Source organism: Mycetomoellerius zeteki, unplaced genomic scaffold (genome assembly GCF_001594055.1).
Source record: "Mycetomoellerius zeteki isolate Tzet28-1 unplaced genomic scaffold, Tzet1.0 scaffold446, whole genome shotgun sequence".
NCBI lineage: Eukaryota > Metazoa > Arthropoda > Insecta > Hymenoptera > Formicidae > Mycetomoellerius > Mycetomoellerius zeteki.
This window is the reverse complement of record NW_017257442.1, coordinates 488,258-514,735: the sequence shown is the minus strand read 5'-3', so window position 1 is coordinate 514,735 and position 26,478 is coordinate 488,258. Positions and strand designations below refer to the sequence as shown.

The window sequence follows — 26,478 nt, the reverse complement described above, 5'->3', positions numbered from 1 at the left end:
TAAAAAAGTCCGTGCTATGAATTCATCTATCTTTTCTGAGGCAAAATACGCATAGAATACGCATTTGCAGATTATATGACCCACAAATGTGGGCTCTCATTTAACACGCTCTTATTTAAAAACCAGAAAATTCAACAGTAAATAGTTTAAGAGACGTTCTCTTCGAATTTTTAAGAAAGTTGCCTAATTATCATATTCGCATTCTTAGAATCTCTATAGAATTACAAAAAAAATGTAGTTACAGATCCGACATTGTATTTCTTTTATCTGTCCAACATCAACTTTTCATTGTACCATTTTCCATTCGGTAGCTTACCCTCGCATTCACCTACACTTATACCTACCTACACCGTGAAAAAGCAATAATGACGCCACTAGCATGTAGCTGGTAAATAGCGTTGGCTGCCGGAAGGCAGATGTTAACGTCGTCGTCAGCCAACGTAATCCCGTATTGTCGATTGGTCGGTGCGACGCGACTGGCGAACCGGTGTCGAATCAGCGTCGTCGATTCGTCTAGCGCCGCCCACCACCCCTTTGCGCGCTCACCCCCACAACCTCGCGCCGCCGAGGGTGGAGTCGACCAATGACACAGTGGTAACGGCCGTCTGACAACGTGGCCTCCGGGAGCCGCCCCCGTAGTTGCCGATGGCTAACTAACGCTACCCCGCTATAGTCGAGTCAGCCACTCGGCCAGCAAGTCCCCGGGCCGAGTCTAGTCGCTAGCTCGCTGGAATTCCCCACCCTATCACCCCTCCGTTTCCGTCGCCCTCTTATCCTCCACCTACCCCTCCGAAACGTGTAGGCCAACGTGCCAACTAGGGTGGCGGTGGCGGCGGCGGCGGCAGTGGAGGTGAAGAAGAGGTGTTACGCCGTGGATTCGCGTGACGTAACCCCGGTATACGCCATCGCCGTGGCCTCCTCGCCGCGACTCGCGGTCGTTTAGGGATTGGCGTCGGTGTGTTGGTTCGCACTCGGCAACCATACACCCACCCTATCTTTTCCCATCCCCCCCTCGGCATCCCGTTCCACCGCCCCTTACGGATACCTACTATCGGACCGTGTCGACCGTATCGGAGAACGACCCATGATTCTCCGTGATGTGGCTACGGACAGGAGAGATAGCTGCTCGGGCAGCCAGTCGGGCAACAACCCCTATATGCGCATACACGGACGAATAGACACACTCACACACGCATGCAGATACATGATACATAGACATGGGCATGAGTACGCCCTTCTCGACGAGAGAGAGAGAGAGAGAGAGACAGAGAGAGAGAGAGAGTATGAGAGAGAGTGATAGAGGAAGAGAGAGAGAGTGAGAGAGAGATGAGTAGGTACGTCGAGGCTCGAAGCCATCCCGTCACGGAGAATGCTTCGGGACTTCGCGCGACCTCCTCGGCGCCGCGTCGGGACCACGGCTTCGGCTATACGTCGTTCTCTGGCGATGTTCGACTTTTGAACAGCTGCGGAGGAGATGGGCACAGGTCAGTCTCCTAAGACTCTCGCGGCGTCTCTCTCTCACTTTCGTTTCATCTTAACACGCGGTAAAAGGTTTAGCTAGTGCGATAAGCATTCGCCGCTATAAAGGGGTGCGCGACGTGAAAGTGACTTTGCGCGGGCGATTCCCCGCGATTTGGTGATAAATCGCAATTTGTTGCGTCTTGAGAAATCGTATATCGCGATCGGTGGTACCTGACGGTATAATTTTGAACCGGATATCGTTTCTATTTGTCGATAAATAAATACTGTTCTCCAGATTCGAGGGATTGTGTTACCGCAATGGAAAGCAATTATGATAGTGCTTAGAACCATTAACTTCTGCAAATGAAAATTGAGGAATTGTGTATTGCATTCGCGCGATTAATAGTGTTCGAACATTCTGAATGTTTATATTTATTAAAAGGTAAATCGTGTTTCGCGAGATGCTACATTTTATACTGCGATTGAGAGATAATTATAATTAATGGTATTTGAATGGATTTTATCAATTGTGGTGCTCGGAATTTGGGGAGTTACATAGCGTGGTTGAGAGGCAATTAACAGTGCTTAAACCCTTATATATTTATGGAATTGCGATTATCATAAATGTTTTATGTTGGAATAAGAATTTTTAATAGTTAAGTTTTTTTTAATATTCATTTTTAATATACGTTGACTATTAATAATAGACAATTTATTTTTAATATGATTTTTTTACAAATAAATGGAAAATGTTCGGATCTCTAAGTAACTATTATGTTTGATTACGCTTTCTTTAGATAATTTGAAATTAGGTGAAAAACGTCTGAAAAAATAAGACATGGTGTTTTCGATATGTTTCGAATTAACATGTTTGAGGATTAATTAGAAAGCAATGTTTTGTTATCTAATTCCATTGAATATATGCTTACAGCTTTTACTTTTAATATAAAGTGTCTGTGTAATTTATATATTGGCTTCCTTCCGTTAAAACGAAAATTTGACAGCAAATCTCAATAATTTTCAAATCTCATCTTATAGTAATCTATTATTAACAAATTTCTCGGGAATTTATTACTTCATTTAATAAACATTCAAATTTACAAGATTAAAGAAATTTGTCCCCAAATAATATGCATGTCTCAAAAATAAAAGCTAGCAAATTTATATAAGCTAGGATTATTTCTGGAAACTTATTCTTGATGGATTAATACGGCGAAAAAAAATGTTTAACCCACGGGAGGCAGTATATCTGAAAGATACATACAAAATATGTGTGTAAATATCTTTAAGTAGCGATATCATTTACTTATAGATAAACGATAAACTGCAGTAGCTATTATATGAGCCATTAAGATTCTAACAGCTCATCGTATGTGATCGGACAGGCAATTGAGATCATATGTCATACAAAAATTATAAATTTTGATAAAAATTGTATACTGAGAAAAATTTTTGTTTGAAAATGGACAAACTAGAAGATTCTGATCATATCAATAAAAATTCTGATTATCTCAATCAGAATTATAATAGATTCAATTAGAAAATTCTGATTTGTCCATTTTCAATCAGAATTTTAATTAATCCAATCAAACTTTTTTTCCAGTGCAGTTATTTCAATAAAACATAATATTTTTCATGTATTTTCATATTGTTTTCTTTTTGCAAAAATAATTTTGCAGTACCGATTTAAGATATTTGTATTTCTCAAATACACCGCGATCTGCTGAGGATTAAGAAAATATAGAGACTCAACTAAGGGTGCGCTCCGAGTTACGCATGAAGCGCATGATGTATCGTTGTATTCTTCTTTATTATTTGATAAACAACAAGGACAAATGATGCATCATGCGCTTCATGCGTAACTCGGAACGCATCCTAAGATATCGTTAAAGCTAATTGGCGGTTCAAATTCTCTTTCAAGATTAATTTAGACATACCATAAACAGTGAACAATATGGCACGACATAGGAAATATAGAAGAAGAAGAAGAAGACGTTGGTATACACGACGAAGGCAGTAATCCGTTGGGGTTGAAGTAACCCGGGTTGATCGGGTTAGGTTGGTTGGGTGTGAGACGCGAAGGCGGTTGATTCCCCAGGACGGGGAAGGAAGGCTTTGGTTGGCTTAGGCATGGCCGTGTTTTTCTTGCCGCGGATCATTAGGACGATTAGGGTTCCTACGAAAAGGGGGAAACAGATTAGTACCGGTGATCTTCTTGCGGCCCGCCCGCTTTTCTTAAACAGGATTTCGCGAGAGTCCTTTAACCGATCTCTTTTTACTTGATAATTATTGTTGTACATAATAAATCTGATAATTTAATCCAGTTATCGCAATGATTACTATATCATAATTATTTAATAGATGTAGCTATTAACTATTGGTAATATTATAGCTCTGAATTTCTCTAATATATATTTACGTAACACAATCTTTTAGAAAATCCTGTTTCCAATGAAATTTAATTCTATAAATTATATATATAAATATGTGATTGATACAAGTGTTATTAACTTTTGTGATTCTAATTATAGTATAAAGTTTGGAAAAGTACCCAGATAGCAACGTGTCTGTCTTGTTGCTGACATGTTGCTTGCTAAGTATGCATTGCTAAGTATGTATTGCTACCAGAATTGCAGCAACTGAGTTCTCTTTGTTGGCAACTTGATGTCTTCACGATATGATAACATTGAGTAGCAACTTGCCAGCAATTTGCCGACAACTTTAAAATCGTTATCATCAAAATTCGTACTATTGCCATCATGTTGCCATAATAATATGCAGCATCATTCAATGCTGTCATATTGCCGACAACGCAAGATAACATTGACCCAGCTATCCTGCTGTTAAACTGCTGGCAATACATATACATATTGTTGTCTTCATGTTGCTACAATGTCGGTATATTCGAAATCGTCGAAGACAAATCTACGGCAAGTTGTCAGCATCATAAGCAATCACAGATTTGCACGATTTTGCTGAGACACGCTTTGTTATCTGGATATATTTATTTTTTTAGCTATAAATGGTTTAGTTGAAAATGGACAAACCAGAAGATTCTGATTATATCAATCAGACTTCCAGTTATTAACATTATCAGAATTCTAGTTAACCAGGAAACTTTCTGGTTAAATCTACTAAAATTCTAATTGAGATAACTGGAATTTTGATTGATATAATCAGAATCTTCTGGTTTGTTCATTTTCAACCAAACATTTTTCTCAGTATAATTATTATATAATAACAAATACAAAGAGATTATCAGAGATTAAGATATTTTCTATAATATAACAATTTTGAACACTGAGAAAAATGGTTTGGTTGAATTAAATAGTAATTCTGATGGAAAATGGACGAATCGGAATTTTCTGGTTAAATTTATTAGAATTCTGGTTGAGATAACCGGAATTCTGATTGATATAATTATTCTGGTAAAAATAAGAATTCTAGTAGATTTTACCAGAAATATTGTATCAACCAGAATTCCGGTTATCTCAACTAGAATTCTAATAAATTTAACCAGAAAATTCTGATTCGTCCATTTTCAATCAGAAATTTTTTTCAGTGAAAGAATAATTTCAAAGAAATAATCGCGTAAAATATCACGTATTTTTTTGTTATAGGAGACAGATTACTCGACATACTGTGTGATGTATGTGGCGACCGTAGTTCTGGAAAACACTACGGCATTTACAGCTGCGACGGTAACATTAATTCAATTTCTTCTTAAAAATTTTAACCAAGATTTCCAAAAAAATTAAATATAAAGATATTAATTACGAATAAATTTTTTATACTCACTTAAATGAATCTTCCTTGTTGGCACATTGTTGGATATTTGAAAATAGCTTAACGATGACAAATCTGATCATGTATTATGCCATATTGTTATATGTAAATATTTTTATTATATCAGGTTGCTCGGGGTTTTTCAAGCGAAGTATACACAGCAATCGGGAGTACATCTGCAAAGCTCAGGGTGCTAAGAAAGGACGTTGTCCAATCGACAAGACTCACAGGAATCAATGCCGTGCTTGTCGTCTCGCTAAGTGCTTCGAAGCTAATATGAACAAGGACGGTAAGTGTGTCACGAGTAATATTAATGTTTCCAAATGTGACAAATTAATGTGACCAGTTTATGTGACAGTTTGAAGTTTATGTATAATTTCATAAGATTATGCATTTATCCAATTAATTCTCTGTCTGTAATTTAAATTTTCTTTTTGTTTTTTATCACAAGAAATTTCATTCTCAAATTCTAAAATAAAAGAGAGTGAAGTCTGGTTTTCTTATTGCTAAATTATACTTTTTTTCCATTTTTTCCTCATTTTTACTCAATTTTTTCATCAAATAAAGGTTTTAACATTTAATTAGCTAAAAGATCCAGATTGCAGTTTTATAGGGAGTAAAAATATAATTGCAGACGGAGAGTTAAACATGTATTTAGCAAGAATAGTTGGTTGTATTACTATCTGCAACTTTTTCTGGTAATATTATCAGTTATGAAAATTGAATTGTTAAAATATTGACTGCCGCGGAACGGAATATCTTTTAAAATGAAGTACAAAATAGATAATAAAATATAATATTTTTTAAAACTCTTTTTAATTGCTTTATTTTATTTATCTCTTTTTGGCGCAGATAGGTTGACTTTTTATAAATTCTATTTATTTTGTAGAGCAGATTATTAAATTTACCACGAATGAACTTATTGCACATAATTATTACGTTTTTTTTATCTAACTTATACTTATCGAAGCATTTTTTTAATTAATCAAATAAATTGAACTTGATTTGATGTTATTTAATGTGATCATTAATATCTTTAAAATTTATATCTTTGAGAATTTCGTCAAGATTTTTTGTGTATTATATACATGATGTCTTGAAATTCAAATATTATTACAGTGTGACACTTTGTGAAAAATTAAGTAATAAAAGTGTAAACCATTTTTCTCCATACAGTAGTTTTTTAAGTATAAACGTTTGAAATTTAACTGATCATAAATGTGGTTAAAAAGTCATCTGTGCGTGTGACATGCATGGAATGATATTAGATAGAACTAAACAAAATATTGCCGCTATCACACGGATGACTTTCTAATCAACGTTTATGATTAGTCAAATTTTAAACGTTTGTACTTAAAAAGCTATTTTATGAAAAAAAAAGGTTTATAGTTTTATTACTTAATTTTTCACTAAGTTTCACACTACAATAATATTCCTTCAAATATTGGGACACCTTGTATATATTTTAAATATCATTCGAATAATTGGTTATTTTTTAAAATTTTATTCATATTTTTAATAGAATTGATTATTTAAATTTCTGTTTGGTGTTTTATGTTTTCATATTTTAATACGTCATACATATTGACGTAAAAATATTTGTTAAGCAAGTCCATCATTAATAAAGTCATAAAAATATATTTGTCAAGCCTATCAATTAATAATTGCAAGAATGATTCCATCGATTCTCTTGTGTTTTCGCGAAAGGCCGCAAATAAACCACGAAGAAATCGACTGTAACTATCGGTCAACCAAACCCTCCTAAATAAACCTCCGCCAACAAAGCGTCGACCACGGTCGAACAGTTCACGCGTTATCAGTGTAAAAGCTAACGTGATCAAACCGATATCGATGAACAAGATATCACTGTTGATGAAAATTTCAAGTGTTAATGCGTCATCTTGGATTGAATATTATTTTGTCTGTATTGCGCGATATTATGGGAAACTCGAATGTGCTTGCTAACCGTGAAGGTGTTATAAATGAATACGCACTGTCATGCGACGTTTCGGTTTTTCGGTGACGTCTCATTTGATCGACGTCACATTTCTTAGGGCAAGCATTTTTGACATTTAATAACTTGAAGATATTCATTCAAGCACAAAATGGAATCTTTTAAAATGGAATACAAAATAAGTACAAAATAGAATGTTACAATTCTTTTTAACTGCTTATTTTATTTATCTCTTTTTGATGCAGACAAATTTACTTTTTATAAATTCGATTTATTTTGTAGAGCAGATTATTAAATTTAAATTTTCATTTCTGGGTCAGAAATTGTAAAAATATAAAATTATGGATAACTAAGCATTGTTTTGCATAATTCGTTAAAAGAATGAATATATCTCAGTATTAAAAGAAGATTAAATTAAGCCTTTAAATACAAATACGAACATGTAAATCCGGACAATGTAAATACATATAAAGGATATGATAACAAAAATGATAAGTAAATCTTTAATTTTTTCTTTGAACTTATATTTTTTGTCTCTTTTTCCGATTATTTCAAAATTATTTATAACCAAATAAAGAAGTATGGAAAAGAAGGAAGTCATAAAATGATAAGATTCTTGTGCTATCATTTTCTATCTTAAGAATAATATTTAAAAAATTTGTAACAGAACATTTCGAGCATCAAACAACAATAATAATCAATTTCGGCAGAAGCTAACTTAATTTTCTTGGTGGTTACTTGAAGGTGTATAAATCATTTATAGCCAAAGAGAAAACTTATGCTAATGTATCCATTATCCATAATGTACCCATGAGTTATTTCTCGGTTCGGGAGCGATATTTAGAAATGAGCGAGCTTGATCTTCCGCACAAGAGTTACACGGATGGGCTAGGTGTACACGGGTCGATGTTCCTCGCCATCGACGGCGATATAACAGCGGTGGAGGCTCGTTTTCTGGGACGCTTAGCAGGGGCTGGATTCTGTGCGGAGGTGGAGAGAGGTAGCGGCGAGATGGAAAGAGAAAAGGTAGATGGGATGGGATTCGCGGCAGGGTAGAAGGGAGGGAAAGTAGGAGGGAGGGAGGGGACGGGGCGATACGAGACCGCTTGGCAGGGATGAGGGTGCTCAGGGTGTCGGGGGTGTTTAATGCAGGACGGGTGCTCCGGTTCCCAGCGGTTGTCGAGGCTCCAGACGCGAGTAAGAGAGGAGATTCAATTAGTGGCAGAGCTTCCTAACGTTAAGGAGACTCCACACGGGGGTTGAAACACACAGATCTTCCTCACCCCGTCGCTTCCTTTTACCGACACCTTCATCCGCGAACACACTCGTACACGCTAACGCTTTGCCACGTCATTCTCTGCCTCTGTCTCGAAATTACTTGTACTTTGTTGGCGGAGTTAATTAGATGCCGTGATTAATTGCTGACGTATAGCCAGAACAGCAGAATGGCGTCGAGGCACTCTTTGTTTCATGTATAACTTCTATGAGTTTTCTTTTTCCTGGATATATATACGTATGTATAATTACACATATAATTAAAAAAAAGTTGATAATTCAACAGTCATTGAAATATTAAATGTCGACTGCATATTTGCCAAAACGCAAAGTATTATCAAATCTGTTTTTTATTCCTGTACTCTCTGAATTGATACACACGATGAAATAAATTGAAGTGAAACAAATTATATTCATGTTTTCTAAGTTACATTACTTTTTAAGTAAGAAAGCATATAATATTTAATATTAATATAGATATACAATAAAGAGAGACATATATTTTATTAAATCATATCGTTTATTCAGATTATTAACAAAAAATTTAGATTATTGATAACAAAAATTTGCTTGTGGCTGATCAAATTAAGACTATTTTACTGACGCTTTCAAATCATGTCTGATACCATGTGGTACTCTACCACTGATTAAATCCTCAGAGTTTTGCGTACGTAAAAAAATTGAACGATTTACTTACATAACATAAATGTATTCTTGTTATACTAAAAATTTATATATAAAATCTTGAAGAATTTAAAAAAAGAGTTTATTGTTCAATCGTTGAATAATATACAATATTATACATACTTTTCGAAAACCCATTTCATATATGAAATTTATTTTAATCGCACATTTCATATAAAATAATATCATCAGATATGAAAATTTTGAGGAATTGACTAAGAATTTATTATTCAATGCGTTAAATAATATAAATATTTTTAAAAAATTTATTTAGTACAAAAAATTCTTATCACCGTACATTTGATATCAAATGGTATTATTAGATCCTAAATAGTTTAGTATGTAAATTATTTAATTCAAATATTAAATTAGAATTAAACAGTCAGATTAAGCGATAAACAACGATATAGAGAGCAGAATTTATTTCGTCCAAGAAATCAAGTCCTTTAGAAACAATAAAAAATTACAGAAATTATAGCATTAAAACTTAACCCTTACAGTATCATAAAAGAATTGTATAATCGATCGAAGCGGTTCTTAGGAAAATATGTTCAATGTTCGCTTTATAAACGCGAAGTTTGGCGAGAGTATGGCCGGTATATATTCAAATAGTCCGTTCTTATTTTAAGACCGTCTTACGTAACGTCTTAAGATGTTAATATGGCTCTTTAATTGGACGTAATCATTATACTTTAAGAGTGAGATTACATTTGTGTGTTTTTTTTTCGTACGATAAAAAATTTCAAGCTTGTTGATTGGCTATAGAAGAGAAAGATCCGAGAACCTCTCTGTTCTACAGCCTTTGTCGTACGACAAAAACGGATAAATAAAATAGCACCCTAAGATTATATTTAAGACAGTTTTGAATATAAAAACCGACTATAAATACTGGCCTATAACTAGTGTGTCCGGAATACTAATATTCGAATAAATAAATAAAAAAATGAATAAAAATACTCATTCGAATACACTTCTCTATTATTCGTCAAGAAACTAATAAATACTTTTTCATTTCATTTAAATGAATATTTTTTTAGTATGATTACGAATATTTTCGTTTCGTATTCACTTTTACTCTGTTATCTGCACATAGCTTGTAAAGCCTGCAAGTGAAAACAGAAATCTATAAAAACAATTACAGCGTGACTACGATTACAGCGTGTGTTTATAGACCGCGACCTATACGATGTACGTCCTTACTTAACCTATAGATTAAACAAAGACATTTTTATTGGGAATAAATAATATATCTCAGAATTTAATGTCCACAAACCATAATGAACAACCAAGATATCTTATAAAATGTTTATAACATTATTGTGATGTAACCGGAATTATATCGGAATATGTATGGCGCTTTACTAGATAGATATTTATAAATAAAAAATGTATTGCTTTCTAAAATATAATATTTTTCAAAATTTCTAAGTTTCCTTCATAAAATCTGAATATTACAATGACAAAAATAAATGAAATTCATTTTTTACTTTTAATTTATATTTTAAAGTTATCAAACGGTTATAGTATGGGACAACGCTTGCTTATTGGAGTTTTCTTTATCAGTTTATATTTTGTTTGAATGAATATGAATACTCGTTAAATATTTATAGTTTTTTTTGTGAATAAATATTTTTTGAAAACCCAAAATTTTGAATGAATATATGATTACATTTTTTTTAATGTGAAAATTTTGAATAAGTACAATTTGGAGCTGAATTAAAAATTTTTGTATTCATTGGGCACACTACCTGTAACTATAGAACAGCCACTTGAATCCAACGGACATTGAAATCACCAAGCCTCGAAAAACGTTGTGAAGCGCCCATAAGATGTTGGTGACCACTCGGGGTATGCGCTATACATTATGTACGTAGTACTCGGCGCATCGCGAAGCCCTCGTGATGCCGCAGGCGCGCAATCATCCGCTCGCTGACAACCCCGAAACCTCCAACGCACTCACACCCGCCCGATGTAATCGACGCGCTTTCCTCTTTCCACGAAAATTCGTTCCCGCCTGTGATATTATCCGTCTGTGTTGGCGCACCGTGTCGCGCCGGCAAAATGCCGCCCTCTCACCCCCGTGCGATTTCGCGCGCGCACGCACACGTACAGGTATATATATATATATATGTGTGTATTATGTGAAATATGGCGTTAAACGATGTCGGAAGATTACCGAGCGGCTTACCGGATGGCGGATTTGTAATTCTTGGCGATCGTCGAGGGCTCGCGAAAGGAAACGGTTTGTCGTTGGTAATGTTCTTAATATTAATACTTTGTGCTTTAGCTATACAGTTTACGTTCACAATTTTGTTATATTATTAAAACTTGCGATTTTATGTTTTGAAAAATCATTACTAAAATGTCTGTTCTAAAAGAATCTTAAATTATCGGAACAAACCAAATCAAATGTTTATATTGATCATTTAGAGATTTTTTATATTTAAAGAAGAGAGAGAGTTTCTAATGTCTTTTAAGCTTTACAAATCTTAAAAATGTTCGCCGGAAAAGAATCAAAAATTTTTTTTAATTGTAAAAGTAAGAAGTTATATAGTGAGATGTATACTGAGATGTATACTGAGAAAAGGATACTTAAAAATTTATTTGTGGGATATATAATGTACATATATTTAAACAGGAATTTGTTTCACTGAAATAAATCTTTATTTAAATACAGCTAAATAAAATTTTATTCCTTGCAAATGAATTATTTTTTTTTACAATATGGGATTCGTTTCACAGAAATGTATATTTTGTCACAGTAAACTTTTTTTATAACCAATAATCTGAAAAAAATGTCAGCTGTAACATTTCTTACAAATAGTTGAATTTTTTTTAATGCACTATATCACTCTATATACAAACAATATTATATTTATCTTGATATATTACCACTACTAATTACCAATACTAAGAATGTTTAGGACTCGCAATATATCACTAAACTCTATTAAATTAGAACCGTATTTTAGTAATCTTCCATTTTTCAATAGTATATCAAACATATTTTTCTTCATTACAAGATTTTAAAACTATTAAATAGATTATTGTTAAAAATATGAGTGTAACAAAATTTACTGCAAAATTCTTTCCATTATTTTGAAAATATGCATATTTATATCTAAAAATTATGATTAGTATTATAAAGAATGTATTGACAAACAAAAATTACAGAGTTGTTAAGCCGCGATTCATTTCTTGCTTGTTTTATCTTTTTTAAATTCATTTTCGGTTAATCTTTGAAAATTATTTAAATTTTTTATCAAGTTTTACTTAAATCATCTTGCGAAGTTGTCTGTATATTATTTCACGAAGATATGCAACCATAACGATTTTCCTGTAGTTTATACTTTGTTAAAAAGTTAAACGAAAAGCGAGAGACCAGAAGATGATGACTCTCCAATGAAACTCTACGCTCCACGACTTTTCCTGGAACCGTACGGTCAACATCATTTCTAGTGTACACACATTCAGATCCACCAACACACTTGGATCTGCAAACTTTGCCTCGTTTCATGCCCAATCGATCGTTCGCTACTTCAAACTTTAAATCTCTTTGTCTCCGTTCATAATTCGGAAGAACCCTTTCTGAAAGTATCAAACACTTTGAACCGGAATTAAATCGAAGCGTTTGCCCTTTCGACAATTATAGATTGGAATTATTCAAGCGTTTTCGGAGTACGAAGTTCAACGTCTCACAATTTCAGTGATTAAAAATGATTCAATTATCCAAATGTTAAATAAGCGTCCTGAGGACAATTAAAATTATTCTTTTAAACGAATTTCGTTTGTCGTGTAACAAATTATTGTAAAAACAGAAACAGTTATTTAGTTTGTACAAACATATTTAGTTTGTAAAATAATTCTAGAAAAATGTATATATATATATTCTAGCGTAAATAAGTAGAAGAAAAGATAATAATATGGACTCTTATCGTTAATGTGGACTGCACTTAAAATTATTCATTTATAATTAATATTTCTTATAAAAGGTTTTTAATTTGTTCCTAGAGATATATAGATATCGAAGTTGTCGAATAATTACCGCCACGACTGACGCGATCTTTTTGTTGACAATTGATGTTTATCCGTCATAAGGTACATCAAAGTATTTTTTATGATTTTCAATGTCAAGTCTAACGTTCGTAAATAATGAATTTATAATAGTAAATTATGAGTCTACTCTAAATTAATTCTTAAGATACTTTTTTTCTATTTTGAAGATAAGTAAGTTTGAATATTTTCACTGGGACATAATTAAATATAAATTTTGTTAATGTTTTTATAATATATTGAACCTTCTAACAAGTGGATAATGTGGGTTAAGATGTCTAACAAAAAACATTGCAAAGCATTGTCCTCTCTAATCAAAGTTAAAAACTGTTATTTGAGACTCTAAAAGCTCTTTTTACGCTTTTATATCCAAGTCCCTTTTATATCCAAGTGTCCAATTGCGCAAGATATAATGCCGCAACATATTCTACAAAAATCCGAAGGTCTCGCGAGTTGCACACGAAAGCGTTTTATACTGGCGAATGGCACTCGAGCACGATTCGAGGAAAATAGAAAAAGAACAGGATAAAACGAAATACGCTGAAGAGGAAACAGAGAAAAACGTACGACAGGATCGGTCAAAGAGAAAATGTGACGGATGTAATGTGTCTTGATCCCCAAATATTCGAAGCTCCAATCGCTTTAAAATAAATTTTGTAAACTTAAACAAATTTTAATTCCGTTAAAAATATATTTATCGTGTTATTATTTTTATTAAACACATTTATATTTGTACAAAATCAAAGATACAGCAATAAAGTAATAAAAAAACGCGACTTTTCTTGCTCTACTGAACAAAAGGATCTTAACACATTTAATAAACTTTATGTATTTCAATTCATGCATTGTAATGCCTTTGTACAAGAATACAGTAAAGTAAAATAAATCTTTTAGGAAAGAACCTTTTTACTTTTATATAAAAAGACCCGTCACGTTAATTCTGCTTCCGGATTAAAAAACGATTGTAGACCTAAAGCTCTACATTTCGTTGTACCATTTAACAAGCCTACGAAAAGTTATTCCCTAAAAATTGTTTCGAGAGACCCTGTAATATTTTTGACCGGCCCTGGACGAGGTCGAGGGTAGTGACAGCACACAGGGGGAGTCGCGTGGGAGTAGACGGCTGGTAACGCAACGAAGCGAGGCGTGCCGTACACGCGACGGGCAGCATCAATCCATCCACATAAACGATAAACGCTAAAGCGGGCCTGGAACAGAGCGAGGGGTACAGTGGGTGTCGTAAATGCCTTCTCGCCACTGGACAGATATCCTTCGAAAGGACGCGTATATTCAGATATTCGCGAGTCAAGGACGCTTCCGACGAAACAAAGGCTAGATGAAACGTAGAGCACTATGCGATAGCTAATGTTATATAATACAAGTTATATATGTACATATATTTGGAAAATAAGATATTTTGAATATACTATGAGTAATAACAATATAAAGAAGTCGAGAAATTAATAATAAAGATATTCTCAATGTTTTGTTTTTACTTCAAATAATAAAAAGTTTTCGAATGAAATAAACTCAAAGATTGATTAATTCTTGCAAAACGATAAAAAGAAAAATGAAGGCCATGTGAGCGAAACGAGCATGTGAGGGTGTCAATATAAATGTGATTTATTTACTCATAAAAAGGGACAATAATGTACGTTTCGATTATACTAAGTTTTCATTAGTCAAAAGTAAAAGATTAAATTATCATATAAAACAAATAAATTAAAGAGAAACAAAATTATAAAGTCAACAAAAGTCTACATCTGAGGCAGACACATATAATAAAAATAAAAGAAATAGTAAAATAGATAAAACAATAAAACATTAGTTTGGTGAGTCGATGTCAAACTGGATATTCATGATTAAAAAATATAAGACAATATCATTCGTCATTCCGTTGCGAGAATGTATTGAATCAAATTATAAAATTAGTGTAGTCAAAGGCAAAGTATAAAAAAGTCCAAAAATGACCGGATAATGACAATCAAATATTGGTTCTGTAATTAACCCAAGAAAATTAAAATATACTTATGAAATGTAAAATAAATTTATTATAAAAACGTAAAGAATAAAAAATTATAATAAGAATTTAATAAATATGAAATATAATTATATTTCATTATAATAAAAATTTTTATTATAATAAAAAGTTATAGAAGCATTTATACAACCGTCATCTTAAAATTTTAAAAGTTTAAATTCTCGTCGATCTTAAATGATGTTTAGATAATCATCTTTTTATAAATCGCATGTATATGCGATTGTATTTTTAGCTTTAATATTAAATGAATCTTTCAATGCCATTCTAGGTATGGCATATTCAACTTTTTCTTTTATTTCATATGTTAAAATTTTTTTATTAATAAAAATATATTTAATAATATCATAATATCATTTTTTTCAAAAATATATTTATTTCCTTGATACCGTTATATTTTTTAATTTTGGACATTTTCATTGAAAAAAATGTTATAATATGTTTAAAATATATTTGTTATAATATTTTTATTTTTATCTAATGTGCCGCTTCTGTAACAAAACAATATAGTATAGTATTTTGAAGGGTTAAAATAATAACAATAATTGAGAATTATCATCTTGTGATGAAATTTTCTTGGATAAAATTGACCTCGAAATGTAGTTTTAGAAGCATCTACGATACGTTTCATTGAAACTTACTCCATTATAGTAATAGGCATTTATGATGGCATTTATGATGCTTACTGTACGGGGAGAGAAAGAAACAAGAGAAGAGAGAGAGAGAGAGAGGGAGAGAGAGAAACGATGGAAACACAGGACGCGTTCTCCCTCATGTGATACGAGCGCGATGTGTGCGGACGAAACGGGTCGTTGCGCTAAGCCGGGCTTTGATCGTCACCTGTCATCATACCAACGCGCCCCGGAGGAACTGCAACGACCCGGTCCCGATGTTCCCGGCCGTCTCCGGCTCGACATAAACGCGAGAATTACATCCGCGAGTTATCACGGGCTCTCTCGCCCCGAGTCGGGTCACGAATTATGAACACTTCTCGAGTCGTGCGTGAAGCGGAAATACGTTTCTGACCTCTTCTCCGTCGGAGAGTGATTCTTGCAAATGGGCAACTGTAAAATGTCAAAGCTGCGTTGTCACGTTTAATCCTTTTCTATCTTTCAACATAATTAACGATACGATAGAATACTTTATCATGGTATTTAATCATATTTATATTTATTTCCTTTTTGTCTCGAAAATCGTAAATTATTTGTTATTAGAATTATTATACATATAAACAAACATGTCTCTTACGATAGATATTACTTTAAATAGTAACTTTTACGTGATAAAAATTACGAAAAATAAATGTATGATATAATATTATACACATGTACAATGTACTTTTCCATATTTTGTTTAAAATACAAATTAAAAGTAAAAAAAAAACATGAGAGAATAGTTTATCTTTCTCTAGAAAACAAAAGATATTCAAAGTGCATTAAAATCGGAAGTGAACACTTTTATAAGTTTCCTTGTAAATTCATTGCGATTATATGCCATTGTGATCATATTTTTATCTCTTTTTTTTTTAATAGGACATAAGTCCATATAATTTTTGTATTTTCATTACGAAACATACTGGAAATGATTTATTTACAAATATTTTTGGATGCATTCCGAGTTACGCATGAAGCGCATGATGTATCGTTTTATTCTTCTTTATTAATTGATAAACAACATGAACAAATGATGCATCATGCGCTTCATGCGTAACTCGGAACGCATCCAATATCATACAGTTCTCTTTTGCTTTTTCGCGTTTGCGTTGCAGTTTGTATTTCTGTTAATTTTAGTTAATGTTTGTATTATATTTTAACTTACGTTATATTTTGCTATCATTCTTTTCTAATAGTCATCTGTTGTTTTTATTTTTATTTCTACTTTTATTCTTTTCTGTTAATTTTTTATTATCTTTATTTTATGACTTTAGTTCTTAATATTCTATATATTCTTGTTTGTTAATTATGTATTGTTTTCAGCGTTTAAGAGGATGTAATTCCAGAATGCTTAATAAATAACCGATATCTATTAATTTCTCTTTCTCTCTTTCTCTCTCTTTCTACATATTTTTGCTTTTATTTACATAATTTTTATATTTTTATATTCTGTTAAGGATACACGAAAATTATTCTGACAAATCGAAAAAATAATTAAACGTTACACCTTATAAACGAGGTACAAACCTTATCTTTATGCATATGTATTTTACATTCGACATAGATTGATCTGATTTTACGGAATTTTGATTTACGAAATTGGTCGAGGGAAGGTGTTAACAGTGAGCGATATTACATACGCATCGTATACGGTTTGTAACGTATGCAGATACACGTGTGACGACATGCATACGATTTTCCGAATGATATAAGCAAGATGCAAATGGAAACAGATCCTATCCATTCAGCCAATAGTCTGTGTATATATAGAATGATTTTCTTCATCTTCATTCCACATGTACGGACTATTGACTGAAAATTCACATTATTGAAATTTTTCTTAAATATAACAAATGATTTAAAAAATGATTGTACTATAATATTATTAGATACATCATGTAAATATAATATTATTAGATACATCATGTAAAAACAATTTCATATATTAATTTCATTTATTATCTTATTATCGATAAAAATTATATAGATACATTTAAGATTAAAAAATGTGTTGTTGGAAATACATTATTTTAAACTAATTCTCGAATCTTCTTTATAGTAAAAGAAATAAAACATAATAGCTTTCAATGATATTTGATTTTACGTTGATATTAATAAGCTTAACGATAAATTAAAAATAAAAAGATATCAATATTTTCAAAAAATTTTGCATTTGATTAAAATAGCCATTGCTAGTCCACTTTGGGTCACCCTCTTAACATATATCCCGCGAATCAACACGAGATTCTCCTCGAAGTCTTAACACGTGTATCACACGCGTTCAACACGCGTGCGATTTGTGCGCGAATCCTCCGACAGTGACGACGTTGACGGTCGCCAACGGTGGTGGAGGTGATGGCGATGGTGGTGCGACGTCCGTGTGTATCAACCCCATTCACTCGAGGATTAGCCTTCGAGATCGCTGACTGCTGAAATGTTCACAGATCGGTTTACCGTTTAGCAGGATAGAGAGTGTGAGCCCTCGTGATCCATGGCCCATGTGAGCACCGTGTATGCCCTACGCTCACGCATGCACGTAGACGCGGGCATCTACACAGTGCACGGATGTAGTACAATGTTAAAACGGAAGCTTCCCCCGTATGCCATACCTCACCACGCGTTCGTATCTCCACGTGCATACGCGTGTGCGTGTGTTTAAGCGTGCAGAGAAGGCGCCTACGCCTACGCCACCCGCTCCACTCCGCTGTGGGAACTCGCATTGTGGACCACACGTGCCGGCCAGAGTATTACGGCGACCCTGTGTGTTTATAGGTGCACGATAAGATGACGTACATGTGTATGTGTGTGCATGAGCGAGAATAGACGGTAAAAGAGAGAGGGAGAGAGAAAGAAACACAGCGGAATCACGAGATGAAAAGCGAACAGGGCGCGGTCCATTCCAGCGCATGCGATTCTAATCCCCGCCGTCGTGTCCATTCGCCGTCCGGATACGCACGTACTTTCGAGAATCGCTCACCTAAGCCGTTGACGCGCGAAAAAATTCACGGCCGGTTGCAACAGCAATCTTCTTTAAAGACTTCCTTAAAGACTCGATTGGAACTCTGTTTTTATAAATACATGTTGAGGTCTTTTGACTAGGGTAGGACGGTCTCTATTAGTGTGTCTTTAAGCCAACTTGCTTGTTACTGAATTAATTATTAAATATTGTAGCTTTAGTTTTGTCTGCTTGAAATTAATATTGGTTTTATTTTTTTTTTCATAATGTTTTTTAATAATGTTTTTAATAAAAATGAAGAAAATGTTTTTGTCTCTGTTAGTGTATCCTGCCAAGAGGTAATTGCCCTATTAATATGTCTCAAAATTGTGTGTCCATTTGACTCATTTTAACATATAGTTACTAAAACAAATAAATAGATCTAAGCCAATTATTTAAGTTAATATTACATAAATCATTATTTTAATATACTTACAATTTCAATTACATTTATAACACAAGCTCTCAACTCCAATCAGGGCACTAAGGGCCTCTTTCAGCAACTTCAGATTAAATTAATCGACGATCAACTCATAGAAGTGCCAATAGCAGTTTAATGTATCAGAACATCTCTCTCTTCCTCTTTTAAGATAAACTGTGTTTAATTGTCACGTTGGCAATCATAATGATTGAGTCAACCATCGATTAGTGTTAATCGAAGTTGATGAAAGAGGCTCTAATAGAGACAAGCTTAAAATCTTGCGGTACTTTACTGACCTTAAATAAATCCCTTTAAATTGTGATATGTATACCTTTCAAAGAATGTTTACTATACTTTAATAGTTAAAAAAATAGAATATCATCTTTTTGGTGCATATTAATAATATCACTTACAATTAATAAAAAAATACTTTTCCTCTTATTTATTTGTGCTAGTTTTCGTTATGGCTTATTTAAATATAAAGACACACTCATAGAGACAAACATTGATAGGAACTGTTACCCTACTTTATTTTCTGATTTTATTTTATTGCATTATATAGCTTTTTATGTTATATAATAGTTTTACTAATTGCAAACTTTTTCATTATCTTCTATTTTTTTTTTCACTTGGCTTTCTTCACAACTTATATCACTCGGCTTATATATCAACCGTTTGTGACCGGACATTTTTTGAAAATGAGGATTGACGCAAGTCAGGTGTAGCAAAGAATGGTAAAACATCTTTATGGTTTATTTTGATGCTGAAAATGGCTCAAAGCAGAATCGAAACGTTCACATTTTATTATGCTCTTTTTTTAAATAAACATTATTAATAAAATAGCGAACCAAAGTAATACCACGCTGACTCTTTGCAATAGTCCTATTCTTTTTATATTGTTTTTACAAAATTACAACTTCGATTTTCAATTGATCTTTGCGTAGGGCTAAGAGATCAATTTGTCTCGTTTCTATGCCAAGAGCTTTCCCTTAACGCACATTCGTTTCCGCTTCGTTCAATTTAAGCCGCTCAGCTATAAAGCTCTGTATTTGAGCAGCGATGCGTGCAGAGCGACAAAATGTTCCTCCTTGATCGGGAGATGCCGTGCAAAGTGTTTTCGCTTTTGTGCGAAAAAGGAAAGCTTTAATGGACGTGGCTGCGAAAAAAACAGATCGTTTTTCGTCTTTGATTCGCGACAGATTCGACGAAAGCCGATCAAATTAAGACTAAAACCACTCGAATGACATTTCGCATTTTACACGAACATGTAAGAAAAATATACTACGTTTGACTTAAAACCACGATTTCTTTCAAATTAAAATTTGCCTAGGGTTCATTATCTTTCACAATCTCCATCTTTTTAAACTTTAATATACTTAGATTTCAACATTTTTCGCAGAAATAATTATTCAAAATATTATAAATTCAAAACTATAATTTTCAACATTACGTATATTTTATACATAAAATCTTTGTTTTAGTTTTTTCAAAGGAAAACCATTACCTTATTAGTACTAATTTCATCAAGAATTGCATATATATGTATAATCAATTTGTAATAAAATGGTCATAAATATGTATATAAACGATGTACTATTTTTGACAGATAATATACCGCTAGTGTATTGAACATAGAAAATCATTGTTTATAGAGTAAACAAGTCTTTTCATTGGGCGCGTTTTTCCGGTAAGGGAACTCATCGTTGAAAGAACAATTACTCTTGGAAAATAATAATATTTATACCTGTTACAATGTGCACGGCCAATTTGGTCGATAAAGCAAACAACCCTGAAGCGGATTTTGCATCGCTTCTTTTTGCTACGTATACGCATGTCTGCGCACATCAAACCGCCGCTTCAATTTGTAAAAACATCTCTTTATGAATTTCAACTTGCTTACAATGCTTGCTGACAACGCTTCGTAATAGTAAGATTTTAAAAGAATCATAGGAAACGTTTCAAATGATATTAGATTACTGTTATTGGATTGTTATCACAAAGCATGTAAAAACTTTTTTACTATTTACAGAAAACAAAATTCTTTTATACAAGGTTATAGTAAGCACAAGGAATATACAATTGAAAAAACTAAAAAATAAAAATACACAAAGAACTTGATCAAAATAATTTAAGCGCCGAATAAAATGATAAAAAATTAGCATTTACTTAGGATAAATACTTTATTTTATATGCTGTGACAAAAAAAAGTTTTCATATTATTGATAATATTTTATCGTTTATTACAATATTCATTTTCTGTTTATTCCGTCTAGAAACGGAACTTTTTTAAAATTGTTAAAAAAGTCCAATCCAATTTTCCGAATTTTTTCTATTAGTTTATTTATAACATATTGATAGTTACAGTACCGAATGTTTTTGTCATGAGATGCAATATTATAAATATTTTTGAAATGTTATTATCACTAATAATACATTAATCTTGAAAGAAGAAAGATAAAATTTCATCAAAAGATATTATATGAATAAAATAAAGAAGACAAATATTTAAAAGAAGATATAATACTAATATAGTGTTTTAATTCCTCTAAAGAATCTATAGATTCTTAAATATTATATTCCTTATCCCTTATTAATTCTTAAATATTATTTTGAGTTCCCTTTCCGGAAAATGCGTCCAATGTAAATACTTGTTTACTCTACGAACAATGATTTTCTATGTTCAATATAGTGATATTGTCCGTTAAAACCGGTTTACACAGTTTATACATATTTATGACTATTTTAAAAAAAGTATCAAGAAATAAATTTAATTAAAAATATCATGTACCGTGATTAAAAAGCGAATCATGGTAGTTGACATGCTAAGAACATAAGTATATATCACTTCTTGAGGAAATTGAATTCTGATAGTTAAAACTGATGTCCCGGTAAGAGAAGAAATTCTCGTTGCGCCAGTGGCGAGATATCTCTCGACGGGGCGATGCGTGATAAAGGGGAGATATTGCGACGCCAGTGCGAACGTGGGAATCCGCGGCTGCTATCCGCTCAGCCTCATTAATGATGATGTGCTTGCCACCCAGTTGCAGCTCTCGCTTCACCATCTCGCTCTATCTGTCTTCCTCTCCTACAGCGTCCTTCGTTCTCCCGCCCCTCTCTCTTTCTCTCTCTCCCTATAGATTTGCAGCCACGCTCGAAAGATCGAGCTCTGTGGAAGCTGACGCCCGGCCAGCCACCACATCCGATCTACACCACCCTCTTTCATCCGCGATTTGCCCCCTCTTCCCTCTCGACCTCTTGTTCGCCCCTCCCCCTCTCCTCATCGGGTCACGGGATATACAGCTCTCGTACATCTCGAACGACCTACAACGCGCGTTACACCCCGAATTCAATTCCGCGCAACCTGTGCCCACTTTTTCGCTCCCACCGTTAAGTCCATCGCCGATATTATTGATAGGCGTTTTCTAGATACGGACCTTCGATCGCTGAAGGGCGAGGATGTATAAGGATATATTTCATTAGGAAAGGGTTGAAGGCACATATTCATATTATCGGCTTTTAAAAACATTAATTGCACGATTTTATTTTCTTTTCTGAATAACTTGAAAAAATTTTATAATCTTTTTGAAAGTACATACATTGGTGTACCTATTTTATAAAAAAAGTAAAAAAGTTATTTAATGTATATCTAAAAAGTACAAATACAAATACAAATTGTAATCATATAATATTCCTTCGAATAGCTTCATGATTGTCTTTGACAATTATGAGAGCTCTATGATACAATCACAAAACAATCTGTCAGACGTCAAAAGTAATATAATTACGTCATAACTGGTGTTTAGCAGTGCAACATGAGCGCGGACCGAGGAAACCAAAACCTCACGCGATCATCTCATCGGAGAAGCAGCATCAGCAACAGTCGCCGATTGTCACGCAATTGTCCCCTCATTCTGCGACCCCGGTGCACAGTGATCGATTAAGACCAGCACTAGCTCCTCCGTACGTTCTCTCGCCACACAGGTGTGTAACGTTTGCATTAATCGCATTAAATTAACATATTTGTTTCATTAATCTAATCGGTATTCGCTCCAAAGTTTTCTTAACTTGTATTCGTGGCTTTTAGTGAATTTTAAATTAATATATTTTTTCTTAACAGAATAGAATAATTTGTTTCATTTTGAAAGTCAAAATCTGAGGAATAAGATTATTTAACTTAAAATTATGTAATGTTGTGAAAAATATTTGTTATAAATAATTTTTTACAATGTAGTTGAAGAAAATGTCTAAGTTCATTGAATATCGATTAGGATTGAATATCGATTCGTATGGAAAAAAAAAATAAAAATGGATATCTGTATATCAATATATGACTAGCGATAAAATCATAAGAATAATTGAATTAATATAATAAAAATAGAATAGAACAATTGTGTGATTCTTGAATCCACAATTATCGTTTGTGTTAGGTGAAGAAAGAAGCGAATTGAATACTCTGGTTTATTAACATGTGCATGTATAGAATGTCCACTATTCTTAACGGCAGATTCTAGGATCAATCTTTTATGTTTATCTTATCTCCTTAAAAATGTTCAAACATTAATATGTAGTTTTTGTTAACCAACGAATATAACAAATAGAGTTTATATTCTTTATATTGTATGAAAGAATAATACATAAATAAATAGAACTGTACTTTAATAGAAAATCCTTACAATCCAAATTATTTTTCTCAAATAAACGAAGCTCAAGTGTTTAGTTTTCAATTTGAATTTTGTCGGTGGGTCTTACATGAATTAAGGAATTTTTATTAATTTGAGGAATTTATAGAAAAGAATAGTTTGCCGATTATACTCTGCACTGATTTGAATGCTTGGAGAACTATGTGAAAAATTACTGCACAGCTTAAGATTACTGCACACTTTTGTTGATGAAAAAACTGATATCAGAATTGGTCAAAGAATTTAACCCGTAGATAGGAACATACCTCATGTAGTTACAGAAGATGATAAAATTTCATGAAGTGACATAGACTCTTCGTGAAGTAGTTAAGGGTTATTACTGTAGAAGGTTAAGGTGTGACCAAAGATTCACGCCTTATCCACGACCGATGGCGCTGGTACAGAAACCGCCGGAAGAATCACCATCCCCTGTACCGTTGATTCTACCGCACCCTCGCACGACTACGACCCTCTATCAAGCGGCCACAACCGTCTCCTTAGCGCCACAGCCTCCCCTTCTGCAGATACTAATGTCCGCCGAGGAATGTCAGGTAAGTAATTCAGCTTAATTTCGTACCCGCTTCCCTTATTTTGTTCCTGCAAATTTAATACAGGCGGGTTGCTCCACTTAGTTTCTTCCTCACGGTTTAAATGGCGGACAAATTACACACAGGAATTATTATTAATATCAGCCTCTTGGTGAAAATGGAAGCAATCCTTTTATCTTGCGAATATCAATTGTTGGCTTTATTTGCAATTATATTATTCAAAATTAAAATTGAAGTTATAATAGAAATTAAAATAACAAAATTAAATTAAAATTAAAATAACAACTCACAGATAGCACAGAATATTTATAATAAATATTCATAAATATTTATTATTATTTATTTTTTGAAAAAAACATTATATAAATATTTTATACATATTTTTTTTTTATATAATATTTATGATAAACATAGATAAATATTTTTGACTTAGATTATAATGTCTTATTAAATATTTTCATAGCATTTACTGCAATATATACGATAAATATTTCATAATATTTATAATAAGTTTCTATGATCTGTGCAATCTAAAACTATAAAAATATTTACAAAATATTAAAACGTTAAAATATATATATATATATATTATATTAAAATATTAAAAATAGATCTTATAAATATTGTAGAAATATTCTATAAATATTATGCGCTGTCTGGGAAGATCAAGCGAGTGATAATTTGTTAAGAATAGTAAACGATCTATTTATCTTAATATATAATTATAAAAAAATAATTCTTGTGAATCCAAGAAACAGGGCTTTGATAAAATGTTGCCATTGGACTCTGGTAGAGATTAATTTGGCTTTTTTTTATGGAAGTTTTAGGAATCACAGAATTATTTTTCAAAGTGGACAGACGATTAGTTTATTGTGCAATTTAGAATTATACAATTCTTTAAATATCGTATTGATTAAATTTTTATTTCCGAAAAGATGTAATAGCCTCTCCTTTAATATTTGTTTTGCAAAGATGGATTCACCGATTATGTATCTACCTGCCGTACAATTTGCCATTTGTTACAAGGGTAGTTCGAAAAATTCTCGGCCTGACATAGGAATGACGGCACAAATATTAAACTGCTATAATTTTAGACAAGTTTGAAAGACTAAATTAACTTGTTTAAAATTATAGCAGTTTGATATTTGTAGCGTCATTACCGTGTCAGGCCGAGAACTTTTCGAACTATCCTCGTACATATCACTTTGCACTCTTTTTTTTATGAGAATCGTGTTTTACAAATTATTGCCTCGTTTTGTCGTAAGGAACTGGTTTGGAACGCGCGATTACAACCCACGGCAGAGTATCCGATGGAGCAAATAGAAACGGAAACGAGTCGGAGTCCGACGGGCACTGTACAGAGCTTTAGTCCGACTTGGGAGATGCTGCAGGTATATCTTCCAATATTTTCATTCGTATCTTCTTTTTTCTTTAATCGTTTACACATGTCGCGTTACGTAAACATTAACGCAGGAGACGACGGCTCGATTGCTGTTCATGGCTGTCAGATGGGTGCGTTGTCTGCCTCCCTTTCAAACGATATCGAAGGACGATCAATTGTTGCTGCTAGAACGATCCTGGACGCAGCTGTTCTTGCTGCACTTGGCGCAATGGTCCGTCTCCTGGGATATCACCGCACTCCTCGAAGACGAGCAAGTGCGTAGCAGACTGCCCACGGATGACAACCCAACGAATCAGGAGCTCGTTCTTATTCAGGTTTATCGGCTTTACTTTTCTGCTCGTAGCAAGCAACACCATAATAAATGTCAAAATTGAATAAAGTTTTTCTATCGGCAGAAAGAAAAAATATTATTATTATTATTCGTTGCTTCCAATTTTTTTGTTCTAATTTTTTTATTTGTCCAGTTTGCATTAAAGTCCGCTGTTCCTAGTAACGACAATAACAAAGATTATATATATATATATATATA

The 26,478-nt window shown here is 33.1% G+C and overlaps 1 protein-coding gene across 1 annotated transcript in view; it reads left to right on the top strand.

The window, feature by feature from the left end:
* The first annotated feature begins 1,423 nt into the window (after positions 1-1,423).
* Positions 1,424-26,478, top strand: part of LOC108726888 (nuclear receptor subfamily 2 group E member 1) — a 26,698-nt gene continuing 1,643 nt past the window's right edge. Inside the window, exons 1-7 of the mRNA XM_018454708.1 lie at positions 1,424-1,484; positions 5,082-5,162; positions 5,375-5,536; positions 23,124-23,301; positions 24,346-24,550; positions 25,813-25,938; positions 26,021-26,263. Coding sequence (XP_018310210.1) covers positions 1,475-1,484; positions 5,082-5,162; positions 5,375-5,536; positions 23,124-23,301; positions 24,346-24,550; positions 25,813-25,938; positions 26,021-26,263 — 1,005 coding nt within the window. The 5' untranslated portion in view covers positions 1,424-1,474. The remainder of the gene's footprint in view (positions 1,485-5,081; positions 5,163-5,374; positions 5,537-23,123; positions 23,302-24,345; positions 24,551-25,812; positions 25,939-26,020; positions 26,264-26,478) is intronic.